General features: G+C 47.1%; 1 protein-coding gene and 1 pseudogene across 3 annotated transcripts; both read right to left on the bottom strand.

The window, feature by feature from the left end:
* Positions 1-26,538, bottom strand: part of LOC149355633 (uncharacterized) — a 430,506-nt pseudogene that overhangs the window by 225,427 nt on the left and 178,541 nt on the right.
* On the bottom strand, positions 1,656-26,303 carry LOC149355638 (splicing factor C9orf78-like). Of its 3 annotated transcripts, none has more exons than XM_089583963.1 (9): positions 26,109-26,303; positions 24,231-24,345; positions 20,972-21,033; positions 15,387-15,470; positions 14,059-14,133; positions 9,189-9,317; positions 6,090-6,223; positions 5,334-5,471; positions 1,656-1,818 (listed from the first exon to the last, which is right to left on the bottom strand). In XM_089583963.1, exons 1-9 carry the CDS (start codon positions 26,162-26,164, stop codon positions 1,721-1,723), a joined length of 891 nt encoding a protein of 296 aa, XP_089440089.1. In that variant the 5' UTR covers positions 26,165-26,303; the 3' UTR covers positions 1,656-1,720. The 3 variants fall into 3 exon arrangements, with proteins under 3 accessions (XP_089440089.1, XP_089440088.1, XP_089440090.1); XM_089583962.1 differs by lacking the exon at positions 26,109-26,303 and adding an exon at positions 24,564-24,747; XM_089583964.1 differs by lacking the exons at positions 1,656-1,818; positions 5,334-5,471; positions 26,109-26,303 and adding exons at positions 5,560-5,637; positions 5,725-5,821; positions 24,564-24,750.

The following is a 26,538-nucleotide window of genomic DNA, read 5'->3' as shown; positions in this document are numbered from 1 at the left end:
CCTCGATTATACGTCCCCCGGTCATGCGACGACCCGCATTTTACGACGAATTTGTGCGGTCCCGGCAAAACCCCCATAGAGACAATGCATTAAAAACCTCGGTTATACGACGCAAATTTTAGAAGGACCCCGCTTCGTACGACGTCTGGCTCGTACCATCCGTCAAAAAAGGTCGTCAGCAAACGCAGGCCGGGATGTACCGTATTTTCGCGATGCTAAGCACCCCCCCTATTTTCGGAAAAAAATTTCTGAAAAAAAAATTTGGCATGAGAATCTAAGCACCCCCTTTTTTGCGCCGAAGAGAGCGTTGCCGAGGCCGCCAAGTGCACTTGCTCTCTTTTTCGTCGAGCCTGTGCAGTCGGAGTCCCGAGGAGGCGCGGCATGCGCGTTGTGACTGAGAGAAGGATGAAAAGGAAATTGCACAGGCCTGCCTACTGGCTCAAGCCAAGCCACCACCGCTGCCAAGTGCAGATAGAGGAGAGTTAAAAGATCAGAGGAAAGATAAAGAGAAAAGATAAGACGCCCGTCTCAGCAACAAATGCCTCCGCCGGAGCGGACGCTGCTGAAAAAACAGATAAGCGGGCGAGGCCGCGCTCGCCGAAGCGAGGACAACGGCGTCCACGGCGCTTTTTGTGTTGCTGCGTTCCGACACTACAAGACAGATGGCGGCACAGAACTGTCTGCAACTATTTTTCTTTTGAATGTTTCCTAAATAAAATGTTTTTTCTCGCGCCCGTTTCATCGAGATTTCGCCTCGAAAAGAGGGGCCGGGGGGGCGGGGTCAGTTTAGATTTTTCGAATCTAAGCACCCCCTCTCACTTTGGGCATCGCGATCGTGAAAAAAAGGGGGTGCTTAGAATCGAGTAAATACGGTAGGCACACTTTAGCCAGTCGATAACCGGTGCGCCTTAATCTTTCCACCTATCAAGAAAACCGCGCGAGCCGCTGCCCCGCTGCTCATGGCAGCCTCAACGGCCATTTTATCTTGTTTGTTGAAGACTAGCCCTCTGCCGGCAAAAATGTGCTGCATTTGTGTTCCGAAAAAAAAAAAAAAGATGACGATGAAGTTCAGACGTTAAAAAATATCACGTTTGATTTTCGATTATACGACACCCGGATTATACGACGGTTTCGCGCGGTCCCCTGAACGTCGTATAATAGAGGTTCCACTGTATTCCTCTCTCGGGGCAACGCTAAGTACCACTGGCAATGGTGTGTGGTTTCAATTTAATTTCAAATATTTTTTGCAAATAAAATTTAGTTTATAAATTTTAGGCAACATTCATTAAATTGTAAAACAGGTCATTTAGGAACAGCTGAAACATATGCTATATCACACCATTATTCCTTGCTTGTGAAGTAGCATACACCTCTTAGTGAACCAGAGATCTGCAGTGAGCCCAAGTCATTGTTCTTGTAACCACCGGGAACTAAGGAGGCTAATCAGCATGTGATCCCCTGAAGAAAGTTTTGTTCCCATAACACCTGCCCGTTGCTCTGCCTGTGCTTGTTGTCCATGCAACCCTTGCACCTAATTTTCATACAAGCTATAACTTGCCGGCACTGTTCAGTCCAGCTTTCAGGCTTGTACTACTGCAGTTTTGACAGTTTTTGCATGAGACTTGCAATTAATAAGACAAAAAGGAGAAAGAGCATAGTATATGAGCATATATATTTACATAATGACACGTGGACACGTTGACACAATGCTTCACCACCCTCAGTAGCGCCTAAACTGCTTCTTGAACTTCTCAAAGTGAAAGTCGTCGGTTGCCTTTTCATCGTCATTGCCTCTGGACCTGGACATCCCTTTGCCTCCTGCAAATCAAGTAAAGCACCAGTGCCATTCGTAAGACCAAAATCCCACACTCCACTAAAATGCACCATCATACCATGCCACCAAAGTCCCTCTAGAGATCACTGAGCAATGCGGAGTACAGCAAGATCAAAGTGTTCAAAAGCTATTCTTAAAGCAGCCCTGTCACAAAGATTAGAGGTGCCTCTTCATTCCTCGAAACTTGGCACTCACAGTTCTGAGGAGTGCTGAAGCACTCCAAACACCGTATTTACTTGCACAAGTTGCACACCAATTAATTATCCACGCTTGAAAAAAGGAAAAAAGAACCTTTACTCGCATATTTTGCGCCCTCTGCTGCGCAAGCACACACCAGCATGCAGGCAGGTGCATGCAGGGCAATCTTGGGAAGAACGGCGCAACCATGTCGCCACAGGCGGCAGCAAAAGGTGAGGCTGGGAAGCTTCACTGGTACTCATAATATGTAGATCGTGATGATACGTGAATACAGTCAAACCTCATTATAATAAGCACTGATATTATGAATTACTCACTATATCCAATTGTTCCTAAATATTTTTAACAAGCACATGTATTTCTTATTTTATACATCAAACATGGTTTGCCATAAAACGCATATATCGAACTGCAGAGTGTCAAGCTATGCCCACAAGGATGGCAGGCGGCAGGCTTTGCCTCACTACCCGGGTGACTAGTGGTGGTGCACAAAGCCTAGCAGTTCACGCTTTACCCATAGGTCGGCACACTCACTCATGAGTGCACTCATATCGCCTCACTCACACTCACGTCTATGAGTGTGAGTGGATGTGAGTGTGAGTGTCGGCGGTCATGAGCGTGAGTGCGAGTGAGTGGTTGCGAGTTTGAATGGACGTGAGTGTGAGTGCGAGTCAGTGGATGTCAGCATGGGTGGCCATAAGTGTGAGTGTGAGTGAGTGGATGTGAGTGCGAGTGGCTGTGAGTGTGAGTGTGATTGAGCCACCTTACATGGTGCCGAGGTATGGCTTTACCTCACCTCTGCCAATGGTGCCATAGAAGATATAGCAACAAGAAACGCTGGTAGCCAGGCAGTTGGCACCCGTTCACGCCTCGCACCTGACGACAGTGGCTCGGAACCAGCACCACGCTCGGTTGTTGTAGCTTTCCAGCAGCCTTTTGACTGCTCACATTGACTATCTGGAGCGGAGGCGGTGAAAACGGCGATACCTTTCGTCCTGGCGTCCGATATTTTACGCGACATTGCTGCAATGCGAGGAAGCCACCCAAGTGGGCGTTTGCCTGGCCACCGCCGCGTGCTGCGGTGCTTTGCGGGGAAGACAACCTAATTGGCGTTTGCCAATAGTTTTTTTTTTTTTTTTTGCGGCCTCCGCAATTGCTGCAAGCGGCTTCGAAACAGTGCTAAAGCTGCAAAAAATATCTCTCCCAGTTGCCGTTCTTTCGCTGATTGAATTTTGCTTCGCCAGCATAAATTTTTGGTAAAATTTCCTATATCAAATTTTGGCTATAATGAACTATTTTACGATTTTTTGCCTACTCGCTATAACGAGGTTTCTCTGTACGGATATGGTGCAGCATGCAACAAGCATGCTGGCAGCTGCTGAGACACACCCTTGTGACTTCGCAGAACGCAACACCTCCCATTTTTTGGTTGCCGAGGGAGCCAGCATATGCCCGCTGCCCCACCCACTGCCCTGTTCACAGGTGGCGGTGTCCAAGCGGGCACAGTCTGAGCCACATGGATGTGCCCATTGCCATAGCTATTGCTTATTGTCCTGTGATTAAGCTTCTCCGCAGTTCCCAAGCTAGCTGCAGCCACCACTGCCACAGTGCAGGATGACTGGCGTCACTATGCAGCTGTGACTTGGTCCCACTGTGTTGCACTGGCTTGATACTGGCGTTGTCATGGATCAGGCACTTCCTGCGTGCAGTGCTTCCCAAGTAACATCACTCCCCAGCCCACCTTGCATCGGGGTGAAGCTCTCACTGTTGACCACCAAGGAGAAACTCGACATTATACAGAACATCGAGCATGGGAAGAAGAAATCTGCAGCCATGCATCAGGAGAACATTCCCTAAAGAGACTGTGTGGAACAAGAGAGAGCCTTGTTCCAAGCTCCGTACACTATTAGTGCAGCTATAGACAAAAACTGACTTCCCTAGAACAAAATGAACGAAAGCTTTCGCGCGTGTGTGCGTGTGCCTTCGCGGAATACATCAGGCCTCATACTGTATCAGGAAAGTGGATACTGAAGCTATTTTCGGCTGGGCTGTACTGCCCCTTTGCGCATAGTTTTTACACAGTCCCACAAGGTACAGCTGCAACGGAAAAAGATTAGCACAAGTTACTCATGACCGGAGCGGAAAAATTGCGAGACGCGGCGCTATTGTAGCCGTACGCGCAGATAGCGAGAGTGCCTAGCACATTCCACTTTCCAAATTGGGGGTGGCCGGTAGAAAGCAGCTGATCCGAAAGCAGGCACTGCCACACATTACTTTTGACAGTGCATCCCCAGCACATTTTTAAAGGAAAACGGTGATAAAGATAACAATGATCGCCAAGCCAGCGCAAAAAAAAATAAATAAAACGAGATTATGTGCTGAGCCACCTTACACATGCTTTGGCTGATAAGAGATCTACAGGCGTTCGTTTAAGATGTTACTTTTCAGATGGGCGAATGTCTAGGTCGGCTGCTTTCTGCCGGCCACCCCCGCTTTAGGAAATAGAATATTCCTGACACTCTCGCTATCGGTGTACTCGGCAACAATAGCGCCGCGTGTCGCGATTTTTTCGCTCCGGTCATGATTCACTTGTGCCATTCTTTTTCTGTTGCAGCTGTACTTCTTAACAAGGTTTCACTGAACAGTCGAGCCTATTTATAATGAATCTGACTGTTGTGCTCATTTTGTTTGTTAGCAAGTGGAATTACCGTATTACAACAAAAACTAAGGTGCTGTTTATTTTTAAAACAAGGTCCGTTATAAAATGTCTGAGCAGGTCCTGTCACGGCACTTTCCAACCTCTCCAACACAGTCATGTGCTCATCACCAAGATCTTTGCTGCCAATGAGCTGCTTTAGGGACGTGACACAGCTAATCACAGCTGAGCCAGTTAAGGAAACTGGTGGCAAATCGGCTTCCTCCAAGAAGTGTCACTACCACCAGCAGCACGCACATTCATCCCCCTCATGCACTACGTCTTATTTCCTCATGCTGTGGTTCTGACAGCACTGGAGTAATGTTTTTGAACACTCTTATGAGAGAAGCTGAATTTGGATTTTTTTATCTGATGACATTTGGTGACTGAGTATCAGTGATGAAGCATTAGTATGGTAAGAACTTGGGTGAGTATGGATGGGTCTTTAAGTGCTGGAGTTGCGTTAAATGCACTCGATATATGTTGGCCCCTGTGGGTGGAACATGACACAAGGCAAATTTCCTGATTTTTTTTTTCAACACATTTCATCTCAGAAAACCGTCTTTAGCTTACGGATTTTTCGACCTGCCCAGCCGCTGTGCTCACCTCTGCCCTGTCGACCGGGGATCTGGTCAGCGACTCCTTCAGCCTCTGCGATGACCACCACGGGCTTGGGAGGCGGGGGCTCCTTCTCACGCATGGGGCGTCGAGCATGGCGAGACCGGCTGCCATCGTCGATGTTGACTGCAGCCGGAACAGGCGGCAATCAGTGAGAAGCACGAATGCACTGACCTTCATGGCACTATCCTCCTGTCAGCTCACATTGCCAAGCACAGATTTTCTCGGTGACTGTGGCAACCCCAGTAGTGCTGTAGCCGGCCTTCAGAGATTCGATCTTGCTCAGAGCAAGCTGTGTGTGCAAAGAATTACTATCTTGTAATGTGCAGGTTTGACATCACAGAGACGCTTGAGTTACGATGAGCAGCCTAACACTGACCATGAGCCAGTCATGACAGCCCCTTTCGGCGAGCCTAGCCCCTACACATCCGTGAAACCAAGGCTGTTGGTGGGAGAGGCACAACTCTGAAGGGTCACTGCAATTAAGCCGTTTCAAAAAAACACAAAGCCCTCCTGGAGAGATACACCTGTTATACTGCATCAAGAGGCCACCACTTTGCCCAAAGAGAGACTTCGCCGCTTTGAAGGGCTGGTGAAACTATCAACTTCGAAAATTCGCTCATTGGCACCCCAACAACAGCATGGGATCCAGCAACACGTTAGCTCTCTGTATGTGCTATCTCTTTCTAGAAAGAAGAAAAACATGCAAACACGACTGAATGCAAGCAGAGAAAGAGAACGCACAGCGGTTGTGCTGCACAAAGTTGACAGCCATGTTGGTGGGCACGAACGAGGTCTCCCGCTCCTTCCTGGCCATCCTGTCCCGGATCAGCTTCAGCTTGGCGTCTTCCGTCGCCTCAATGTTGCGTATGCGCTCCCTGCAAAAGCAGGGTTGCAATCAATACAGATTGGTTCGACAACAAAGCAGTTCAATAAACACGGCAGGGCGAACTAAACAGTAAACTCCAACTTCCAAGCTCACTGAACACGACCCTTAACCTCTTCCTAACCGTCCCCATTAAGCATGGGTCGCCTGGCACCCGTAGACATGAAGCACTCTTTCAAAGCCCCCAATGCGCTCTCAGACTTGCTACACTACCCATTACGTAGCCAATCTCTGGCTTCAAAATTATTAGTTCCGCAACATTAAGCACAGAATCCTGATACGGGCCTCAATTACACTGCGCCCAATATTCCCCAGTCAGCATGCCAAGTTCCCCACTAGCTGGAGCCTCCTGCAAATGACATTAGTTCCAGAATTTTTTGTATCTTGAGAACATTTCATGAAGTGCTAGCAGTAGCAGCGAGTCTCTAATGGCTGTTGGCAAACAAGGCCGTGGGAAAGAGACGTCTGACTCTTCTGAATGCAGTGTGCTACTGGCACCCAAGCACACAGCAGCTGGGCAGTGCAATGCCTTGGGCCCCGAATGGTGCCTGCACTGTGCACACACATTTGAGCAAGTTTCACTCTGCTAGCGTGTGTCACTGGTGGCCTTGCGGAGAGCCAGCTTGACTGCTCGACCTTGGTTTGCACAGCTGGGCACAGTAAGCCTCCGTGCATCATGAAGAAGAGGTGAGGAGAAGAGAGACAGCACACCCAGATGGTGAAACGCTTCCTTTCAGGCGTTAAAACATGACTGAAGTGCCTCTCCCATGACAGAATATGTCACTTTTTGCACCCGGAAGCAAGGACTGAACATTCTTGGCATGGCATGGCATGCCCTCCCTGGCATGCTCTTCCTGCCACGGAGGCTATCAGGCTGGTGCTGTGCAAGCCAAAGGTCAAGCTGCCACTGGAGCATGACACACTGTGTTGCATTAGCTTACTGCTATCGTGGAAGTTCCCTTCTAGACCATTTGTGTTTTATGGTTACCGTATAAACGCGTGTAAGAGCCGCACCCGTGTATGGGCCGCACCCCGTTTTCCCGAAGGAAATGTTTAAAAAAAAATAAATCCGTGTAAGGGCCGCACCCGAACTTTCCATGACTCAGGCGGGTATAGCCTTCTAAATGCACGCGCCGTGGCCTCCAGGATCGGCTCCGGCTGCGAACAACGGCGCGCTCAATCGCGGAGCGCTTGATCATAGAGGCCAAGCACGCGCACAAGAGCTTCCAAAAACTGTCCATGGATGGCGTGCGAGGCCGCAGACATCATCATCATCGTCAATTTTTTTTTTTCCCTGCGTCTTCCCGCTATCTACATCGGCATCAGTATCGCCAGCTCCAGCCTTTTATGGCGTGTTAGCGCGTTCTTCGTAGTTGTGGCTTATTTTAGCACGATCGGCAAGCACGTTATCAGCTACACGGCTGGGAGCTCTCGAACGCGGCAAGCGTGCGGCGGACAGGGAATTCGACGTGGCCGAGAAGTGCGTCCGATGAACGTGCTATCAAAAGGGTGCATTGAGAAACACAAGCTGCAAAAAGTGCGCTTTCAGAGGCAAGCCGTGCGAGTTTCCCGAACTGCAAGAAGAGCTGCTCTGCTATGTGATGAAAATGCGGAGCAACGGCTACGCGCTGACAGCGGACATGCTGCGTGGCTTCTTTGGGATGAGCGTGCGCCAGGGCACAGCACCAGCTCAGAGTCGAAATACTCCGCGAGTGACGATTGAACGTAGAATAAATGCCGCTCATTCCCTGATTGGTGTGTTTTTGCTTTAAAAAAATTTTTTTTTCGTACGTCGCGTGTATGGGCCGCACCCCAAAAATTGGCCCCCGAATCTCGAAAAAAAAGTGCAGCCCCTACACGCATTTATATTTGACTTGAAAGCCTAAGTTTTAGAGTAATACAACAACAGCTACTAAACGGTGGGTGTAGAGTTCATTCAACTGTTTGTTCATCCGTGGTCAACTGCCACTAGTTTGTCACATGAAGTTCACAAATACAAACACTTCAATGAGGGTTACATTAAGGAATCCCAAAACTTTCCAATACTGAGGCATTACCTACATGCAGGCTCATTACATCCAAATTTAAATGAATGCAATTCACATGCCAGCAGTCCCAAGGTACACTTTATGTGAGGGAAAAAAAGATGAAATACTGTATTTCCTCGCGTAATTTAAGCGCCCCTAATATATTACTCAGGTTTATAAAGAAAAGCTTTTTCTCACATATTTTGCGCTCTCTGCTGCGCCAGACCACCAGCGTGCATGCGGGTGCGCGGAAGGCAGGCTCTGGAAGATCAGCATGGCCGCGTCTCCCGTGTGCGAATGGTGTAAAAGAAAGTCGGTAATTCACTAGTATACTGGCGAAGGGACGAACTGCATGTCATTTACCCGGCTCGCTCGTGCTGGCAGTCACTTTCCTGGCCGAACCACTGCGCGCACCGTAATCCGAAGCTGCCGAACCATTTGCTGTTCACTTTGCCACTGGTCGGATGGGCCACACCCAAGGGTGCAGTTTTATCGCCTGCTGCCTCCACTTGCCTCCGACTGCTGGCTTCGCTATTGTATGACTACATGCTTATTGCTTGAGATGCGCAAGCGCCGCCACGCCATTCCACGCAGAACTACATAACCTACGGCAAGTAGAGAGGGGATATGCACTTTATATTTGGAGTGAATTTTTTTTTGCCCTGTGAGGGGTGCGAGTTGGGAGCCGACGTATAGACGGCAATATAGGGCATATATTTCACATTATGACCTTTAAAGTTTGTTGGGTCATATTCACGAAATCTCCGCGTAATTTGCACACCCCCTTTTTTAAGCCTTAATTTAAAAAAATAAAGTGCGCCAATTACGCGACTAGAGCAAAGAAAAACAACAATGGACAACCGTGCTAATAACGTTCCAGGCCTAGAAAACCCACAAAAAAAGAGACAAACAACCATGCAAGGGACTCACTCAATTCCAAGGTCAACTTCGGGGATGCCTGACAGCATTTGGTTGGACAGCATCTCTTCCGATTTCTTGGAGCTGGACTTGCGCAGGTGCTCCGGCACGTGGAACAACACATCCTGCTCGTCCAAAACGCTGCGCACACAGCACACATTACACATCAACATTTAAGCAGCCAATGCCTCTGGAATGAAAGCTAGCGCAAAGGCTCATTCAGATACAATCAACTCTGAAATGCACAGTTGGAAATTTCATGCAAAAGTATCCCAGCATCGAGTGCCCACAACTGTACTCCCATTCTGCAATCTGAAGGCTCACTGAATCAGTTTAGTGTACATTTCCTTGACACACCAAGGCATAGTTTCTTTTGCACATAGTAGGTGGACTCTCATCAATTCAAATTTTAAAAGACCAAAGATTTTTGTCTGAATTATCAGAAGTGCACCTTAATATGTAACGCAAGACAAAATATGATTTGATTCATGGATATCTATGCCTATAAACAGTGTTGTCACAGCCGTAGGCTTGGATAAAGAAGATGACCAAGTGTGGTGCTTGTTTGGTCGACGAGGAGGACGAAATGTATTCGGGCGCCGGGCCCTTATTGTATGGCTCCTTGGCTGTCTCTTACTGTATATATTTGCAATCCCCTTCGAGTGGCATGGTGGGAAAACTTGAAAGAAGGGGTCCGCTGTGGAGTTCAGTCTTGGCTGTTGCAGCACCCCGGCTCCTCCACCAATAATGTAAAGGGAAGAAATATATATACAAAAGGAGACTGCAGATATACAGGGTCTGTCCTGAAAGTAATGAGACAAGTCATGGCGTGGTGCACATGCACTAAGATTGGGAAAGCGCTTTTGGGGGAAGGAAGGGGAGCCTTCAGCTTCACAATGCGATGAGCTTAGTCGGAAGCGAGTGGACGTCTTCGAGCGTGTACCCATGTTTCATCGCTGCGTCGAGGAAACCATGGAGCGAATGCTGGAACAGCGCTATGTGGTGAACCTTTGCAATGAACTGAGTAAATCACCTACCGAGTTAATGGACATGATCAAGACAGCATGTGGGAACGATGCGATTTCCAGGTCGCGTGTTCTAATAGCACAAAGCATTTACAAACGGTCATGAAGACGTTCACGACGAGCAACGGTTCGGGCACCTGTCGATGATAGTTACGGACGGTAATGTTGACTGTGTGGTCTTGAACGTCTTCACGGCCATTTGTAAATGCTTTGTGCCATTGGAACCCTTGCGATCTGGACATTGCATCATTACCGCATGCTGTGAAATGTCTCGGTGGGTGATTTACTCAGTTTATTGCAAAGCTTGACGTCGTAGCGCCGTTCCAACGTTCGCTCCATGGTTTCCTTGACGCAGCGACGAAACAGGGGTACACGCTCAAAAACGTCCACTCGCCTCACCTGCTCGAAGTCAACTGAGGTCTTTGCATTGTGAAGCGGAAGGTTCCCCCTCCTTCCCCCAAAAGCGGTTTCCCTATCCAGCGCATGCGCGCGCCCTGCCGCGACTTGTCTAATTACTTTCAGGACAGACCCTGTATACAGCAAGAGACAGCCAAGGAGCCATACAATAAGAGCCCAGCGCCCAAATACACTTCGTCCTCCTCGTCGACCACATACAAGCACCACACTTCATCATCTTCTTTGTCCAAGCCTACAGCTGTGACAGTATTTTGAAACTATCTCTCTATGCAAATGTAGCTAAAAGCGTTAGCACAACATAAAATATGGGTGACAGGTACTGATATGTTTACTCAGCCAGCAGTCTCCAACTGGTTGTGTGACTGAAAAAAAGTTATCGGAAATGTACTAGTTTCCTGATAAGAGTAAAACCACATTAAATGGAACATCAAGGAACTGCAAGAACACCCTAATTATTTTACGGCTGAATCACTGAATGGCTACTAAAAAAAACAAACTCAAAAAATTGATTTCATTTAACCAATAAAAAGATAGGCAATGCTCATCTGCTTTTGCGCAAAAGCCGTGCTGCAATGACAATTTTTTACAATTCCAATCAAGCTGTACTGCATGCCCATTGTTGGGAGTATCAAAGCAGAACTTCTCCAGAATAGTAAGGCCTTCCACAGCATCTTTCACAGGTGTGATGCAGTATCGGTGGAGCCTCCTCCCAAGTGACAGCGTCCATGCATGGCGGCTTCACCGCACAAACTACGAGCAGCTCGTCATTAGCACGCGTTTTTGGCGCAAAAGACCATGCTGACAGAAGCGAGGGGAGCACACATTTCCACAAGAACAGAACAACGCCTTCTAAAAAGAGAAAATACCAAATAAATGTCCAAAACGACGTGCAGCTGGGCTTGGCCCGTTGATGCACAGACGATGGCCACTACTGCCATGGGCTCGCAACAAAGCTCAGAAAACGGAACTATGCGGCCACAAGGCGCCTCCAATCACTTCAAGTGTCTACCGATTGGACTTGAACACGGCAGCCCTTCAAACCATGTCCACTTTAACCAGTTGTGGGAGCCGAATTTTCAGTTCGTGTGGCGCTGCAAACCTGTCGCACCCGACCTCAGTCATTGCTCTTTCGCATGCCGGCAGCGTTGGAGCAAGACAAAAAATTTGAATTACGCAATTTAAGTGAAATCCCAGTATGCAATAAGCAGAATTAAAATGCACCGAAAATACCATATTTACTCACATAATTTATGCACCCTCAACTTTTTATCCGGATTGTATATTTTTCACTCCCTGCTGTGCAAGCACACCAGCACGCAAATGGGTGCATGCAGAACAGGCTTGGGAGGATCAGCGCGGCTACAAAAGGTGATTGAGTGGTGTCAAAAGCCGACGATTCAGTTGTAAATTTCTTCCAGTAAGAAAAAGTCAACTGTGCGTTGTTTACCCAGCTCACTCGCGCCAGCGGTCACTTTCTCATATGAACGGCTGCGAGAGCAAACTTCCGGTAACATCCGGGGCATGCGCCGCACCAGAATCCGAAAGTGTCAAACCGCTGGCTATTCTGTTTGTCGCTACTCAGCTGGGGTGCGCCATTTTATCGCCTTGAATTCTCTTTGTCTCTGACTGCTTGGGCTTTGCAATTGCGTCGTTGCTTTGAGCTGTGCATGCACCATCACGCAGGGAGCTACACGACGTGGGTCACATCGGGAGAGCAAAGAGAGAGGGGGGGGGGTGCATTGACTTAAAATATTTGGGGTCAACTTTTTTTTTTGGCTAGCGAGGGCACGAGTGCACGGTCAACTTATATGCAGCAATATACCGTATACATTGCACGTTACGGTTTATGATTTATGGGGGTTTAACTTCCCAAAGCAACTCAGGCTACAAGCCATAGTGGAGAGCTCCAGAAATTTCGACCACTTGGGGTTCTTTCAAATGCACCGACATCGCACAGTACACGGGCCTCTAGCATTTCACCTCCATCGAAATTCGACCGCCATGGCCGGAATCGAACCCGCGTCTTTCGGGTCTGCAGCCGAGCGGCATAACCATTGAGCCACCGCGATGGCCTACATTGCATGTTACGGCTTGTAGAGCTTTTCAAGACATGTTCGCAAAATCTCCTAATCTGCACACTCCCTCTATGGAGCCTTAACTTTAGGAAAAAAAGTGCACAAATTATGCGAGTAAATATGCTTTACCCTGCCAACCAAAATTTTGAAATTTGTTTGAATCAATCAAAAGTACATATTATTTGAGTTTGAATTATCGAGAGTCTACACCTTTTTTTTTTTTTTTCATGGCAACATTTGTGGAGTTTTCACTAAGCAATAAAAATAAGAATGCGCAAAACAATACTGCCATACCTTATTTGGAATCGGAAGCATTCTTCCCCCACTCCACACAAAATTCAGCACAGTGATACCTCAGAAGTCATCATCCAGCTGACAGCAAAAATCTTACTGGTTCTCTCCACCTGATGCCTTCAATGTCAATGAAGTTTCTAGTTCTCATCTCTCCCCTTATCTCCTTACCAGGGAGATAAGGTCAAAACTTTTCCTTCCTCCCCAATTTTCCCTTTTTTTTTCAGCCCTGTGCGTATGGCACAGTAGTGCTTGTGTGGAAAACAAAGACTGTATTATTAAGGAGCCGCCACGCACACGGGCAGCACGACAAGTGCCACAGCCAAGCTGTCACCAGGCATAGGTAAATGCACTAGCTCTGCCAGATTTCACTTAAATGATCCCATTTTCATTTCAGTTAAAGCACAATTCGAGAAAATAATTTCCGTATACTCCTTTCAGCTTTTTTATGCCGGAGCACTGCCTGCCACTGCTGTTAGCCACATACAGGGGACTATTTGAACAGGTTACACTTTGCATGTGACCTTGAGCGGGTTTCATCCACTGATCTAGCCTGAAGGCAGCAAGGGTGATGTGCCGTGCCTCTCAGTGGAATGCACACAACCAGGTGCTAGCCCACAGGCAGCCCCAGCAACAGGCACGCACAATTATGACACAGTGTGATGCGATTGTGCAGAAGCATAACAGTGTGCAGGAAAACTATCAATTACGCCTCTCAGCCGCCTGCCAATCAGAAGTGTCAAGTGACCTTTCCTCTCGAAATTTTTTCTTCTTCACAGACTGCCTAGTTTTCAGCTGACTGAGTGATCCCTGAAAGGTTGTGACCGGAACTGGTTCCAAACAGCTCCCAAGATGCAGCATTCCACAGTAAGTGCAGTGCCCTTTCTCCTTTGCCTCGTTTGTGCACCGCTTTCTATCACACACTAGTAAACTGAATTCAGCTGCAGCAACAACTTTTCGTGTCCCCCTCGAGACTGCACCAATCCGCTACCACTTCGGTCTTCCACGGAAAGCCAACCGGACCATCATGCACTCTCACATACGAGCAATTAGAAAAATGAACACCACACTCACTGTATCTTCTGTTCGGCCGGAGCCTCTTGCACTCGGCCTCGGCGCTTGGCCAGCTCTTCCTCAATGTACTTCATCCTGGGAAAGAAGGAAAGGAAAGCCCCACCGCCCAAGATGACAACACACCACATAAAAGCTTTTGAGAAAAACCAATTTAAGGCCCACGCATCGCAGCTACACCTTCTGGCAGTTTTACCACTGGGGGCAGGAACTATTAATACGGCAGAATCTCGATGACGCATAACTCATGGGGTCACAAAAAAAAATTCACATCATCCAAAACAACACGTAAGTAAACTAGAACAAGTACAAAGGAAGGCAATAAGATTAATTTTTAATAAATATAGCCAAACTGACTCACCAACTGACCTACTCCATAAAGCTGGTATGCTTACCTTGCAGAAGAGAGCCAAACTAGCACGTCTTAGATTCATGCACCAGTTACTCAATAATCAGCTGCATATTGACACTTCGAAATATTTATCCTTTATAGATACCAGGCCCACACGCCATAAGCACTCTCATACTTTAAATGAGTACACTTTCCGGACCGACTGCTTTAAACACTCATTCTTCCCACTAATCATACGCGAATGGAATACCCTTGACCCAACCATAACAAGCTGCTCCTCCTTAAATACCTTTGTAGCCCTCGTCGAAAACCAACTGGGTACGGAATAAATGCTTGAAGTATTTTTGCATATGTACCCGCCTTCCAGGCAGGTGCAGATCATGCTCATTGTGTGCGCATTCTTACATGTTCTTCCGTTGCATTACCTTCCATTTTTGCCTATTATTTTCAAAATATTGATGCATTGGCTTCCAGTGCCTGTTCTCTGTTCCATGATTGCTCCATGCATTTGAAAGTTTATAACCTTTTACTTCTATTCTTCAGTTCTTGTTAAACATCTTACTCTCACAACACTGTGTGTTTACGTCTGTATTATGCTAGCTTGACTTATTGTGCTTATCTATTACACTGTTCAACTTATGCCCTTCCTGTTATAATCCCATATGGGATTGACAGTGTGTACCAACAAATAAATAAACAAACAAAATCCGTATGCAAACCCACTGGAAAGGCATGCATGCAGATCTGTTTTTAGCTGCTGGGATTTATTTACGGCTGCCTCTCACTGCCCGAGTTGCGCATCGTGCAATTGGCAATTGCAAAGTAAGGGCCGTGTGCCATCACACACTGCTCACGCTACATACTTTTTGAAACAGCAGCTGCTAGCCTCATCCTAGCAAGAGATAGCTTCAACTGTTCTGCATTAAACAACTGCTACCGTCACCAATTAGGCCAGGGCACACTGGCAAGCAGTACTCACATGTCGGCATCCTCGTCACGCTGGTTGGTTTCCACTGAGAACGTGTTGCCCAGGTTCACTGCATCCAGCTCCTCCATGGTGACCCTTGAATTCAGTGAACAAAAAGAAATGTAAGGGGCAGCCACCTTTGCAGTTGGAGCACAATCCACTGCATTTACACAAGAGCGGCCGTGCACGTGACGTCACTAGCTCACCACATATGCTTTCACAATGTCACTGCAAGGCAGCGGCAATGCATTGCTACACACAAGGCATGCCTAAAAAGCCCAAAAGAACCAAGAAGCAATTCCATCACAAAGTCACAAAAAGTGCAGATTATTCTAGTCAGAGCTACCGAGCTGTCAGGTTTGTTTACCAGCCCTTCACAAGGCTCCAGCAGAAAAAAGAAGAATGCCAAAGTACAGCTGGGATACAGCATGCAAGGACTGTAATGCAGCTGAATGCCCCAAACAGGCTATAAAAATAACTGCCTAGGGGAAACAACACTGCCACTGTGTCTGCTGGGACAGGCATCAAAGCAATGGCAGACCAGTGAGCAAGCTGCCACTTGCTTTGTGGGACTCAGCATGTGGAGAATCGCAAGCTGCAGAGCACAACTCCCACTTTATGCAGTAAATTGGGACGAGTCCAACAAATCGTGTGCGCTGGCTTCATTTGCCACTGTGACGACTGAAGTAACAATTTGGTCAATCATTTTGTGGTGACTCAGTCCTTCCAGCAACTGCAAACACTTGCTTGTTTGTGCTCAAGATCTGGCCCTCAAAGACTGCACGCATGTGACCACCAATGCACATGCATGAGTCTCTTTCGTAAACAAGATGGTCTCCAAAATTTTGCAATTGGCAAGAGGTTTAGTGTCCTTCACCGTTGTTAAGCTCAAGGTGCGGCGACATGAAACAGTTTCTGCTGATTACCCCAACACAAAGGGGGTCCTGTCTTGTGTGCACGCACTTTGCACAAACTCTCCTCTCTCACACAATGTACTGTCTTTGCCAGAAGTAACCAGGCAACGTGGTTTGCTTTTAACCAAGCAGTGGAGTACTAATGGCACCCGTAAAGCTTTAAATCTGTGTAGCGTAAAAAGGACCCTTGTCCTCACCTTTTGAGACTTGTTGGTCTTCAGGGGTGCCGTAAGGGTTTCACTGTACGGCCGATATGCAAACCCCATTGCCTGGTTACCTGACCACCCATTCTACACAAGGCAGCGCAGCTTTCCGAAGTTCCCAGTTTAAAGACCTCATGATGCAAAAATTCTGAGACCAGGGACAACAGCTCTATTCTCACTGCTCACCTTCAGATGCAGTGCACAGTGTCATGTGAGTGATGACAATTAACATGCAAGCATGCGTCATCTGATACTATCGGCAAAGCATAGCAGCAACAGTTTCTCTGACGGGCTGCAAGGTTTTGCCTGTGATGTCTGGAAGCCAATTCTTTGCTTGCATGCTGCCTACAATGTCTGTTACTGGTAGTGTGTCCTGTGTCAATAAAAGTTAGGAGCCCTCAACTTTACTTGACATGTAGGATACTCTACAGCAAAAGCTGTGAATTCTCCTTTGGTCCCACTTTAGTAACTCCTGTGGAAACCCTTTAGGAACTCCTCTGGTATCCCATCCAGGGCCTCTTGGGAACAACTTTGAGAGACCTCCTCCGAGTGTCACTGCTGTGATGGCTTGCCTTGCTCTGCTACCATCCTACCACCACTATGCACCACCACTGTGCACTTGTTCTGTCCTCAGCTGGGCTTCACTAGTACATAAAACAATGCTTCAAAATGCATCTCATGCTATATTCGGGAACAAGGCACGAACATACAGTGGGAAATTCCAACCGAGCTCTTCAAAATAGCTAAAACAATCTTTCCCACGAGGCTTGAAAGCCGCAAGGAGGAGCCAGCTTTTACAACGAAAGCTGTTATAGCTTCGGTTTAGCCTCACAGCCCTGCATTCTACCGTGGAATCTGTAGAGTTAGCTGTAAGACCTTACTCACTTTGTGAATTAATTTAATTCAACTTAATGGAATTGAATTTATTCAATCAAATTAAACTGCCACCTGCCAACCCAATCTTGGCAGGTGGCAAAGTGGCGAGAAGGATTTCAAAGGAACACAGCTGTGCAGCATGCCTCCATATTCCAGCTCAGAGATGACAAGACTGCATGAATACAGAGGAACAGATACCTGTTGTAGTAAGTACTCTCAACAAGGACCATGAACAATTGAATGCAGGAAACACAACTATGCAAAGGTTGCCGATGAAGACTGCCTCTATGTTTAAATAAAAAGAGGAAATGCAGTGAACAGAAGCACCATTCGGAAGTAATTAACAAAATGGGCACTTCTTGTTCCTGCAGCACAAGACTGTGTCAAGATTCTTTGCTGCACTGTTAATGTCTGATTGTTAATGTGTCACTTTGTACATTTTGCTGCATTTTGTTACCTTGTTGCATTTTTTTGCATTTAGTGTTTTTCCCACTCCAGCCATAGTGCATATAATTGTGCTGCTGTATGTATAAATAAATAAAATAAATAAATAAAAGGCATTCAAAACAGCACTCCCACTTCACATATTTTTACTATTTGGTATCTGCACACGAAAAACAAGTTTACCTGTACTGTTTGATATCGATGTATTAATTTCAAATGACTAAACAAGAGTCCTGTGATGCAACCACTTTTGCTCGGTGCCCATAACAGGTTGACTGCACGTAACGCCAGCGTGCGCAGTTTCTTTGAGTGGCATGCCGCGATTAGTGGATTAGGCTATCAGCATCTTTGATTACTTTAAGTACTGTCGCGTATATGCCGACCTTTCTTCAGAAAAACAACCATCCAAAACAAATTGGGGGGGGGGGGGGAGCCAACCTTTTTTCGGGCTCCAAGAGCTTTGGGTGAGCAACAGGTTGTACATGCCCCATGCCGGATATCCGGCAGGATGCATGGGTCATTAAATCGTATGCAAATTGGTTCCACTAAAAAAAAAATCTGAACTCTGTGTTATTTACCAAGCCCGTTTGCACTGACAGTCGCTTCCTTGGTCAGCGGCAGATAGCGCGAGAGCAACCTTCAGATAACCTCTGGCACGTGCGTCGCGCCAGAATCCGAAACAACGGGACCATCTGCAGTTTGTTTTGTTGCTAGTCAGTTTGGCCGCACGCAAAAGTGGAAGGCACGGTGGATCGAGCGCCGTTTTAGAGTGCAGCTCTTAAGCACTCTGAGTCGAGTGTCGGCCTCGATGTAGCCAGCAGAGCGAACGAGGAGCAAAGTAGTAGACGAAAGTGCGGCAGGAGTGAAGAGAGAGCAAGTGGAGGAAGGTGCAGGAGGAAAACAGAGGTTGAGGGTAAGATGAGAGCAAGAGGAGGACAGTGGAAGAGGAGAGTACGAAGGGGGCCAGGCAAGAGTGGTGCCACTTTCTGCAGCCACCCGAGCAGAGGCTCAACGGCGGTGGCAGCGTCAAGTTGTAGATTCCTATCGCTGTGTGCTCGGCCAAAGGAAAGGCCAAGCACTGTCGCCGTTCGCCACTGTGTATTGAGTCTCCAATCACCTATGTTTCAAATACCTGAGCTCCTGCACTAAAATTTTGCTTACCGAGTATAGTAGTCGTCCGGTGAATTTTCTTTAATGCCTTAGCAATACAACGCCCACTATGCAAAAAAGTGTCCGGCATTGGTGTGTGAAGCCTCGGATGGAAGAAGGCAAACAAGGAAATAAATCCCCCTCTCCACTTTCAGGGGAGGGTGAGGGAAGAGAGTTTACTGGGGTTTAACGTCCCAAAGCGACTCAGGCTATGAGAGACGCCGTAGTGGAGGGCTCCGGAAATTTCGACCACCCGGGGTTCCTTACCGTGCGCTGACATCACACAGCACACGGGCCTCTATGATTTCTCCTCCAAGGAAATTCAACCACCGCGGCCGGGATCAAACCCGCACCTTTCGTGTCAGCAGCCGAGCACCGTAACCACTGAGCTACCACGGCGATGGAGGGAAGAGAGGGCAGGAGGCGACAGGTGGAGAGTGGGATACTGGGGTCGCCAATCAGAGTTGAGGGGTGGGGAGTGTGGAGAGCAGGTACAGTGGCGACTGATGGACTGGATCTTGCCTCCCGCTCGCACGGTCTGAATCCGTCATGTTCGCACTGCACTTGTCTGCAACACACATCACATCACCGATACCAAAATGTGTGACGCAGCCATGGGCCATGCAGTGCACTGGAAAGGACGTGCAAGGAAAGGACAGAGTCCGCAGAGTTCATTCCCCCAACAAAGGAAATTCGTGGGAAGAAGTGTGCAAAAGCAAGTGCCCCCGATTGGACCCCTCACCCGGGGTAGCGGCATCGTATGAGCTGCAGTGAAGCAATTGCTGCATCGTTATTAATGCAAATGCACGTCTCTGCGAATCACTTTGATAGGAATGAACAGCATGCCATTACCTTCTGTGCCAGGTACCAAATCCATCAAGCTTACCCATGCCAGTCTGTTAAACTGAATCCATTTGAATCTGAAATGGCACTTTCTGCGGCAGTGATGATGACCCTGCTGTTTATGGCAACAATATCTGCTCGTGTCTATTTTAGTGCAAACAATCAAACTTTTGGACTCCCCACAGTCCGAAATAGAAATTGTGAATAGGCACATGTTCCTAGAGGCACGTGTCGGTTCCAAAATAAAATTTGAAATATCACACAAGTGACAAGTTCAAATTATTGGAATCTGAAAAAACGGTTTATTACTTGGCAGTGCTCAGCATGATCATGCGATGAGCTGGTGATATTTTAGCTGACAGAGTGGATATCACAGAAAAGGAAATGTGCAACAGTCAATTTCTGCAGCCTGGAATTTCACCTAGAGATGGATTGGAAATCCCTGAGAAAGGCCCTTGTCCTACAGTGCGCTTAACTAGGCTGATCCACCAACAGGCAGGCAACAAATGCACAACGCACATGCTCCTCGTGTATAAGCCCTGCAATACTGCTGTGGAAAAGATATATCTGGAAGGGAATGGTGGTGATACTTGTGTAGCACATCACATGCTGCAAAAATCTGCTAAGGACTTACAAAGGCCCAATGAGGCTGTACCAAAGCCCACCAGGGAAAGGAAATAAAAATTCCTCGCAAGAACACTCCTTCAATGAGCTGGTATATGCTCACACCGCAAGAACAGCTGCCCAAAGACAGGTGTGTCCATCCATGCTGTGCTGCTCCTACAATGTTTTGGCTGAACCTGGACAGCTAGCACAAATGAGCAGTGGCCAAGGCAAACTAGTTGTCAAGTGCAGCCACCCAGCAAGAAACAGCAGACGCTGTTTGGGTGGCGAATGAGGATAAGCGGCAAGCATCTTTGTCACCCTCCTTGTCAAGGTCTTCACGTCCACACTCAAAGCTCTCTTCCTTCAGGGTGTTCACACAGCAACAGTGGCCACACATATAGAATTGCAACCATTCTTCCTTCTGACCACACACACAGGCAGGGCAAAGGTGGCTAGCCAGCTTGGTTTTGCTCTAATCAAGCTGGCTAGAGGTGCATGTGCTTGCAGTGAAGCGGAACACCCAAAAGATGCAACGGAACAGAATGCATGCACAACGGCTCACCTCTTGCCTTTCAGGGCCTTCATGTCTATCATACCTCCAGTCTTCAGCTTGAAAGGGTCATCCTGCAGCAGTCATATGCATGATTCACTAAAAATATGGGTCACAACTAACGAGAACCCATTTTCTACCGCCTCTGAATTCACTCAGAAGCATGAAAAAGACAGACATTGTCACACACACGGCAAACCACCCAGAGCTGAACACATTTAACACCTTTCAAGTGCACAACTGCACCCACTTGCATTGATGCATTTCTCCATACCAGGTATAACCAATTAATCAAACCATTCTAGCATCGCACGGAGCAAATGCCTGAGTGACAGGAGTGACAGTGCGAGTAACTAATAATACTGCACAGGTTACAATTAATGTGTAACCTGAGGAAAAATCCTTGAGCATTTTTAAGGTACCATAAGCATATAGTGATAGCTATACAACCGAATCACTTGCACCGTACAGCCACAGCATCAACTGCACGAAGTTTTGAAACAAATTTTTACAGCAAAGCAGTTCATAACCCACGCAGGGCATCCTAGCTAGCAGGAACCAGGATTTAAAATAACGCAAGGAAGACTGACGCCAATGTAAGTGCTCAGATGCCAATGAGCTAGAAGCAATGCCGTGATTCACACACATTGCACATAGAGTACCTCTGTTGTGCCCCTTTTCCAGCAAAAAAGAGAAAGGGCAAAACTGGAAAACTAGTGTGTGGCACTACCCTACGTCCTTCCAACACTGCACGACATTGCACGGGTACAAAAAGCTCAAAGGCGTGCTGTGCGCTTCATCTACAATAAATATAAAACCTCTGAATCTCCATCTCTCCTTATGGAAACAAACCAGATAAAACCTCTCAGCATCCAAAGAAAGACATCAAGAATAGAATTTTTGTACTGCTTAATACAGAGAAAGTTTGGCCTCTCGGCAACTCCTTATGTTACTCCATCATCAGCTCGAAAAACACAACACACACACAACTACAGCTTAACTCCTCACTTCGCAAAAACAAAATCCCATAAGTTTTCATTTTTTCCTAAAACAATCAGTGATTAGAACTCACTACCTGAAGAAGTTTTTGCGTGTGCTAACTTCAAAGAGGCCATTTCCAATGTCGTTTAACCACTGAAAATGACCTTCTGAAACTGGCATTTGTGATTATTTTAGATTTGACGAAGATGTATCTCGGAGTGCTTTTATATCTACATGCATGAATTTTAAACACGTGTATGTACGTAAGCTGCTATTTGTTCAATGCACTGCAATCATTTCTTTTAATTTGCTTTTGCCCTCCCTGCTTGGACCAAAAAGGCCCACAGTATCATGTAAATAAAATAAATAAACCAAGAAACCCTGCCCCAAGGAACACTGGCAACTGCACGCTGGTGGCACATTCATGTGCTTCAATAGGATATGTTGCCAGGCTAATTGGTGCAGCATGCTTAATTAGGTGCAACACATACACAAAATACCCGGCACTTGTGGTGGTCACTTTGTGCCATCTATGCTGCGCGTTGTTCAAATTAAGCACTCATGCGCTATCAGTACACAAACACATCTGCAGTACACAGCATGCATGAAGTGATGCTTGAGTAGTTGTGTTATTTGCTGTCCCCCCCTATGTAATGCCCACCCGGGCCCTTAGGGTATTTAAATAAATAAATAAATAAATAATTCACATAATGGTGCCGTAACCAGGCCAAGCCTGGGCATACCATTACCTGGCATTTTTTGTGCACTTCACATGCTTTCCTTCTGAAAAAAACAAAGAAACTACAAACCAAAAAGAAACTACAGCCCACTATAAAGCAGGCAGTAAAAACTGCCTGCTTTATAATGTGCCATGAGGAGTTCACTCTGAAACAGTGGAGGGGTCCAGACTAATTACAACCACCACAGGTTTTTTAATGTGCCGCATCTTGACAAGGTTTGGTTTGGTTTATGGGGTTTAGCGTCCCAAAGCGACTCAGGCTAAGAGGGACGCCGTAGTGGAGGGCTCCGGAAATTTCGACCACCTGGGGTTCTTTTACGTGCACTGACATCGCACAGTACACGGGAAAAACCAGCCCGCATGGAAGAAGAACAAAGGAGAAGGGTAGGCACTACAAGCACTGTCTTGCAACTAAGCTTTATTGTGAAAGAGTGGATATATATATATACGCACATAAAGTACATCCAAAGAATGTGCACAGACACAGACATCCCACACAACATGAGTGATTTTGCCTCTAATGAAACGCAGCTGCCACAACAGGAATTTGATCCCACGACCATGGGATCAGCAACCCGTCAAAACCGCTGCAGGTAAAATGTTATGTTTCGTACCACAGGCACGAATTTCGAATATGGGCATCACCAGGGGCTGCTACAGTTAATGACTCATGAAATCCACTTCGTTACTTTCTCGACAGAAAACTGCACAATTTTAATTTAAACCATGATGCATGTTAGCTCGCACACTCTGTAAGTTCACCTGCCTAATCTTTTATTTAGGTACATTAAGCAAACAAAGTAATAGCACAACATGTCAAGCTTGACCAAAGAGATAAAAGCTGACAAAACAGTGTCTTGTACTTCCCAAAACAATAACCGTCTGAGTCAAAAGCTACTGAACTGTGAGTAACAAGTGTGCACATGAAAAACAAAAAGTTACTTCAACGTGCAGAGGTTGAGGAAAATCTTGTATGCACTCCTAGGCTCTACTCGCAATTAAATCCTGCACAGAAGCAGCAGTAGGTATTGCTACAAAACCTACATGTTACGATGGTTATTACCACTTGTGTGAAATTTTCAATGCAAGGCTCAATCTGGCCACTGTCAAAGACTGCCCAGCATTGGTTGATCAAGAAAAGCATATGAGGTGCAGTTGAATACAAATGCAACGTGCACTGCTTACCACAGATGGCTTCATTTTACACTCAAAGACTTTTATGGTAAGTCCCTGCCCGAACTTATGGTTCAACTGTTTCCCCACAGCAAAGTGGGCGGCATCAAACGTAGTTTCCAGTAGCACACAACCGAGCATACTTACACTGGGTGGAATGAACAAGAAATTAGGTTTGAGCGACTCAAATTCTCAAAGCAAGCTTCGCCACATTCATCAACGACAGCACAGTTACTCGCCGCTCGATGGTAGCCCGCTTCCATCGAGCGGCCGTGTTTCAAGTCTCGCGCACACAGGGCGAGCGCCGAGGCTCGTACCGAGTTTCGCTCCTGTTGTATGGCGACGCATGCGCGCCGAAAGCGGCATTCATCGACTCACGATTATGAGCTCCTCTTTGGGGGTGAGCTTCTTGCCCAAGTTCAAGCCAATAACGCTGACGCCGTTGGGCCGTTTCCGAAGCTTCTGGATCTCTTTGGTGTCCTGAAGAATTTCCCTGCACCGAAATTGAACGTTCAGACCCCCGCAGAAATACATCAAGCCGGCTGCAACTCGCATTTACAGCTACGTATCAAAAGGGCGAAGCAACACGAACACACACTCGGAGATTAGTTACTACTACGTCCGTTGACGTTCACCTTACGTAAATGTAATATGGGCGACTAACCTCTTACACTCAACCATCTTCAGCTCTCAATGCGCACACAGACTTACCTTGAAATGCCATCTTCTGCCTCGCTTTCCGAGCTACCCTCGTCCGAAGATCTCCGTTTTCTGAAGCACTTGCGCTTTTTAGCCCCACTTTTGAACGCAACGCAGGAATTGCTCCCATCTGAACTGTCTGCCATGACGGACCGTGCACCTAGCCGACCCAGCGGAGGAGCTGTGCGTGACGAACGCCGTCAACAATGGTGAGCTGCCAGCTGTGCCCTTTCCTTCCCAGCGTTTTCGCCACACGACGGCGCTGCCTTACGACTGCCACCATCGATGAAAAAGAACTCAGGAGGGAGCGTACTTGCACGCGTGCATGCATGCGCGGATCAGCGTGGTAAACTGACTTTTTTTTCCTGACTTGCGACTTCCTGACTTGCGTGGTGCCTTTCGCAGTTAGTGACTGAACAAAAATCGAAGTTGTCAGAAGACTACCATTTTCTCAAACGTTCCTATTTATAAAAACAAAAGAATTCCCAATCTAGTGCGCTCAGGGTATGTATAGTACACTCAAGCCATTCATGTCCAGGACATTGCTTGTCGACCCTGCCCTTGCTGAACCTTTCGGGATAGTTGGTTCATCGTTACATCGTTTCAAAACAGCGGTCTAAAGGGACAAAGCGAGAGAGAGGGAACGAACAGCTGCCTTCGTCCTGTCTTATTTTCTCGTATGGGCCAAGAAGCGCAGATGCCATGCAAACAAAAGTTATCGCGCTGCTTTCGCCATCACGAAGCCAGAGTCCTTCGTGACCGAAGGACGACACGATCCATGGGTGGAACAAGCAGATATGCACAGAGCGCTGAATCATAAACTGGCCCAAGCATATCTGTCTCGCAAGTTTACAAATTATGCACGGAGTTCCACTTATAGCTATAAGTGGAACTCCGTGCATGACTTTATAATTTTGTCAGGCTTCTTTCAGTCCCCAAAAAAACCATTCTCTTAGCAAAAAATATTCCTCAACTTTTATTTTTTTTCTTGCCCGGAAATCGACTTCAGATTTCAGGTCTCTCCATGGTGCATGCATGGCGGCAATTAAGGCCCCCCACCAAAGGGGTCCAAATGCGCGCTTTTGGGCAAGTCAGCGATCGTACAGCCCCCATAGGGAAACATACTTACAGCCCCGTCAAAAGTATACAGTCCAAGGGGTTTTTAATTAATTGCTTGCCAGGCCTGCAGCGTCCTCAGCGACCGTAATATCTCTAAAGAGGAGTATGGCTTCTAGTCCTCAATACTCGAGCTTTGGACTGCTAGCTAGTGCTGGGGAGCCACGCTAAGCCTCGCAGTGGATCTCCTGTAACATTCCTACCCATTGGAGGAGGCAGGACCAGAAATCTTCTTACCTTCAGCAAATTTGGAGCGCTCCATGGAGATGCATTACAAACAAGACAGTGTGCTTCAGAAGCAAACCCCCTGGGCTCCAAACTTTTGACAAAGGCTGTACATCGAAGAGCTCACACAAAAAGTCTTATGAGCCCATATCGATTGGCCTTAATTACAAAAGGCTAAGTTAATCCTATTTGCCAAATTTGTGACAAAAACCTTACCGCCCATGTTCTCTGGGGTTGCGAGGGAAATCCACCCCACAGTAAGCTCGTGCCATATCCCTCAGCTGATGGTTGGGAAAAGATCATACGCAGTGAAGACAAACACGTGCAAGCCAAATATTGCAGTCTGGGTATGGTGGCCACCATAGTCTGGGTCCTCGAGGTCGCCCTTCCTGGAGGCCACCTGGGCCGGAACTGGGCTAATGACATGGCTAATGACGACAGAAAAGCCTAATAAAGTTTATTCCTCCTCCTCCAGCTGTACTTCGTTGAGATACTACGCAAAAAAAAAAAATCATGACGTGAAGACATGCTTGTGTTGCGCAGTCCCCTACTTAACCGCTTAACTCTCACCAAATATTTTCTAAGGCAGATCTCGACGGAGGACCATACTGGACCATGGCTTGATAGCCCCATGTTTAGAAGCTGG

This window comes from Amblyomma mixtum, chromosome 3 (genome assembly GCF_055824585.1).
Source record: "Amblyomma mixtum isolate Tamu chromosome 3, ASM5582458v1, whole genome shotgun sequence".
NCBI lineage: Eukaryota > Metazoa > Arthropoda > Arachnida > Ixodida > Ixodidae > Amblyomma > Amblyomma mixtum.
Note: the sequence above shows the minus strand (reverse complement) of the source record. Positions and strands in the feature narration are given on the sequence as shown.

Bases quoted from the DNA above. Each gene is read 5' to 3' on its own strand.
- LOC149355638 (XM_089583962.1), bottom strand. From the start codon at position 24,697: ATGGCAGACAGTTCAGATGGGAGCAATTCCTGCGTTGCGTTCAAAAGT. The intron at 9,318-14,058 runs GTGAGTGTGGTG...CTGTGTGCGCAG, and splicing joins CCGGCCGAACAGAAGATACA to CGTTTTGGACGAGCAGGATG. The intron at 6,224-9,188 runs GTGAGTCCCTTG...CTGCTTTTGCAG, and splicing joins GAAGTTGACCTTGGAATTGA to GGAGCGCATACGCAACATTG.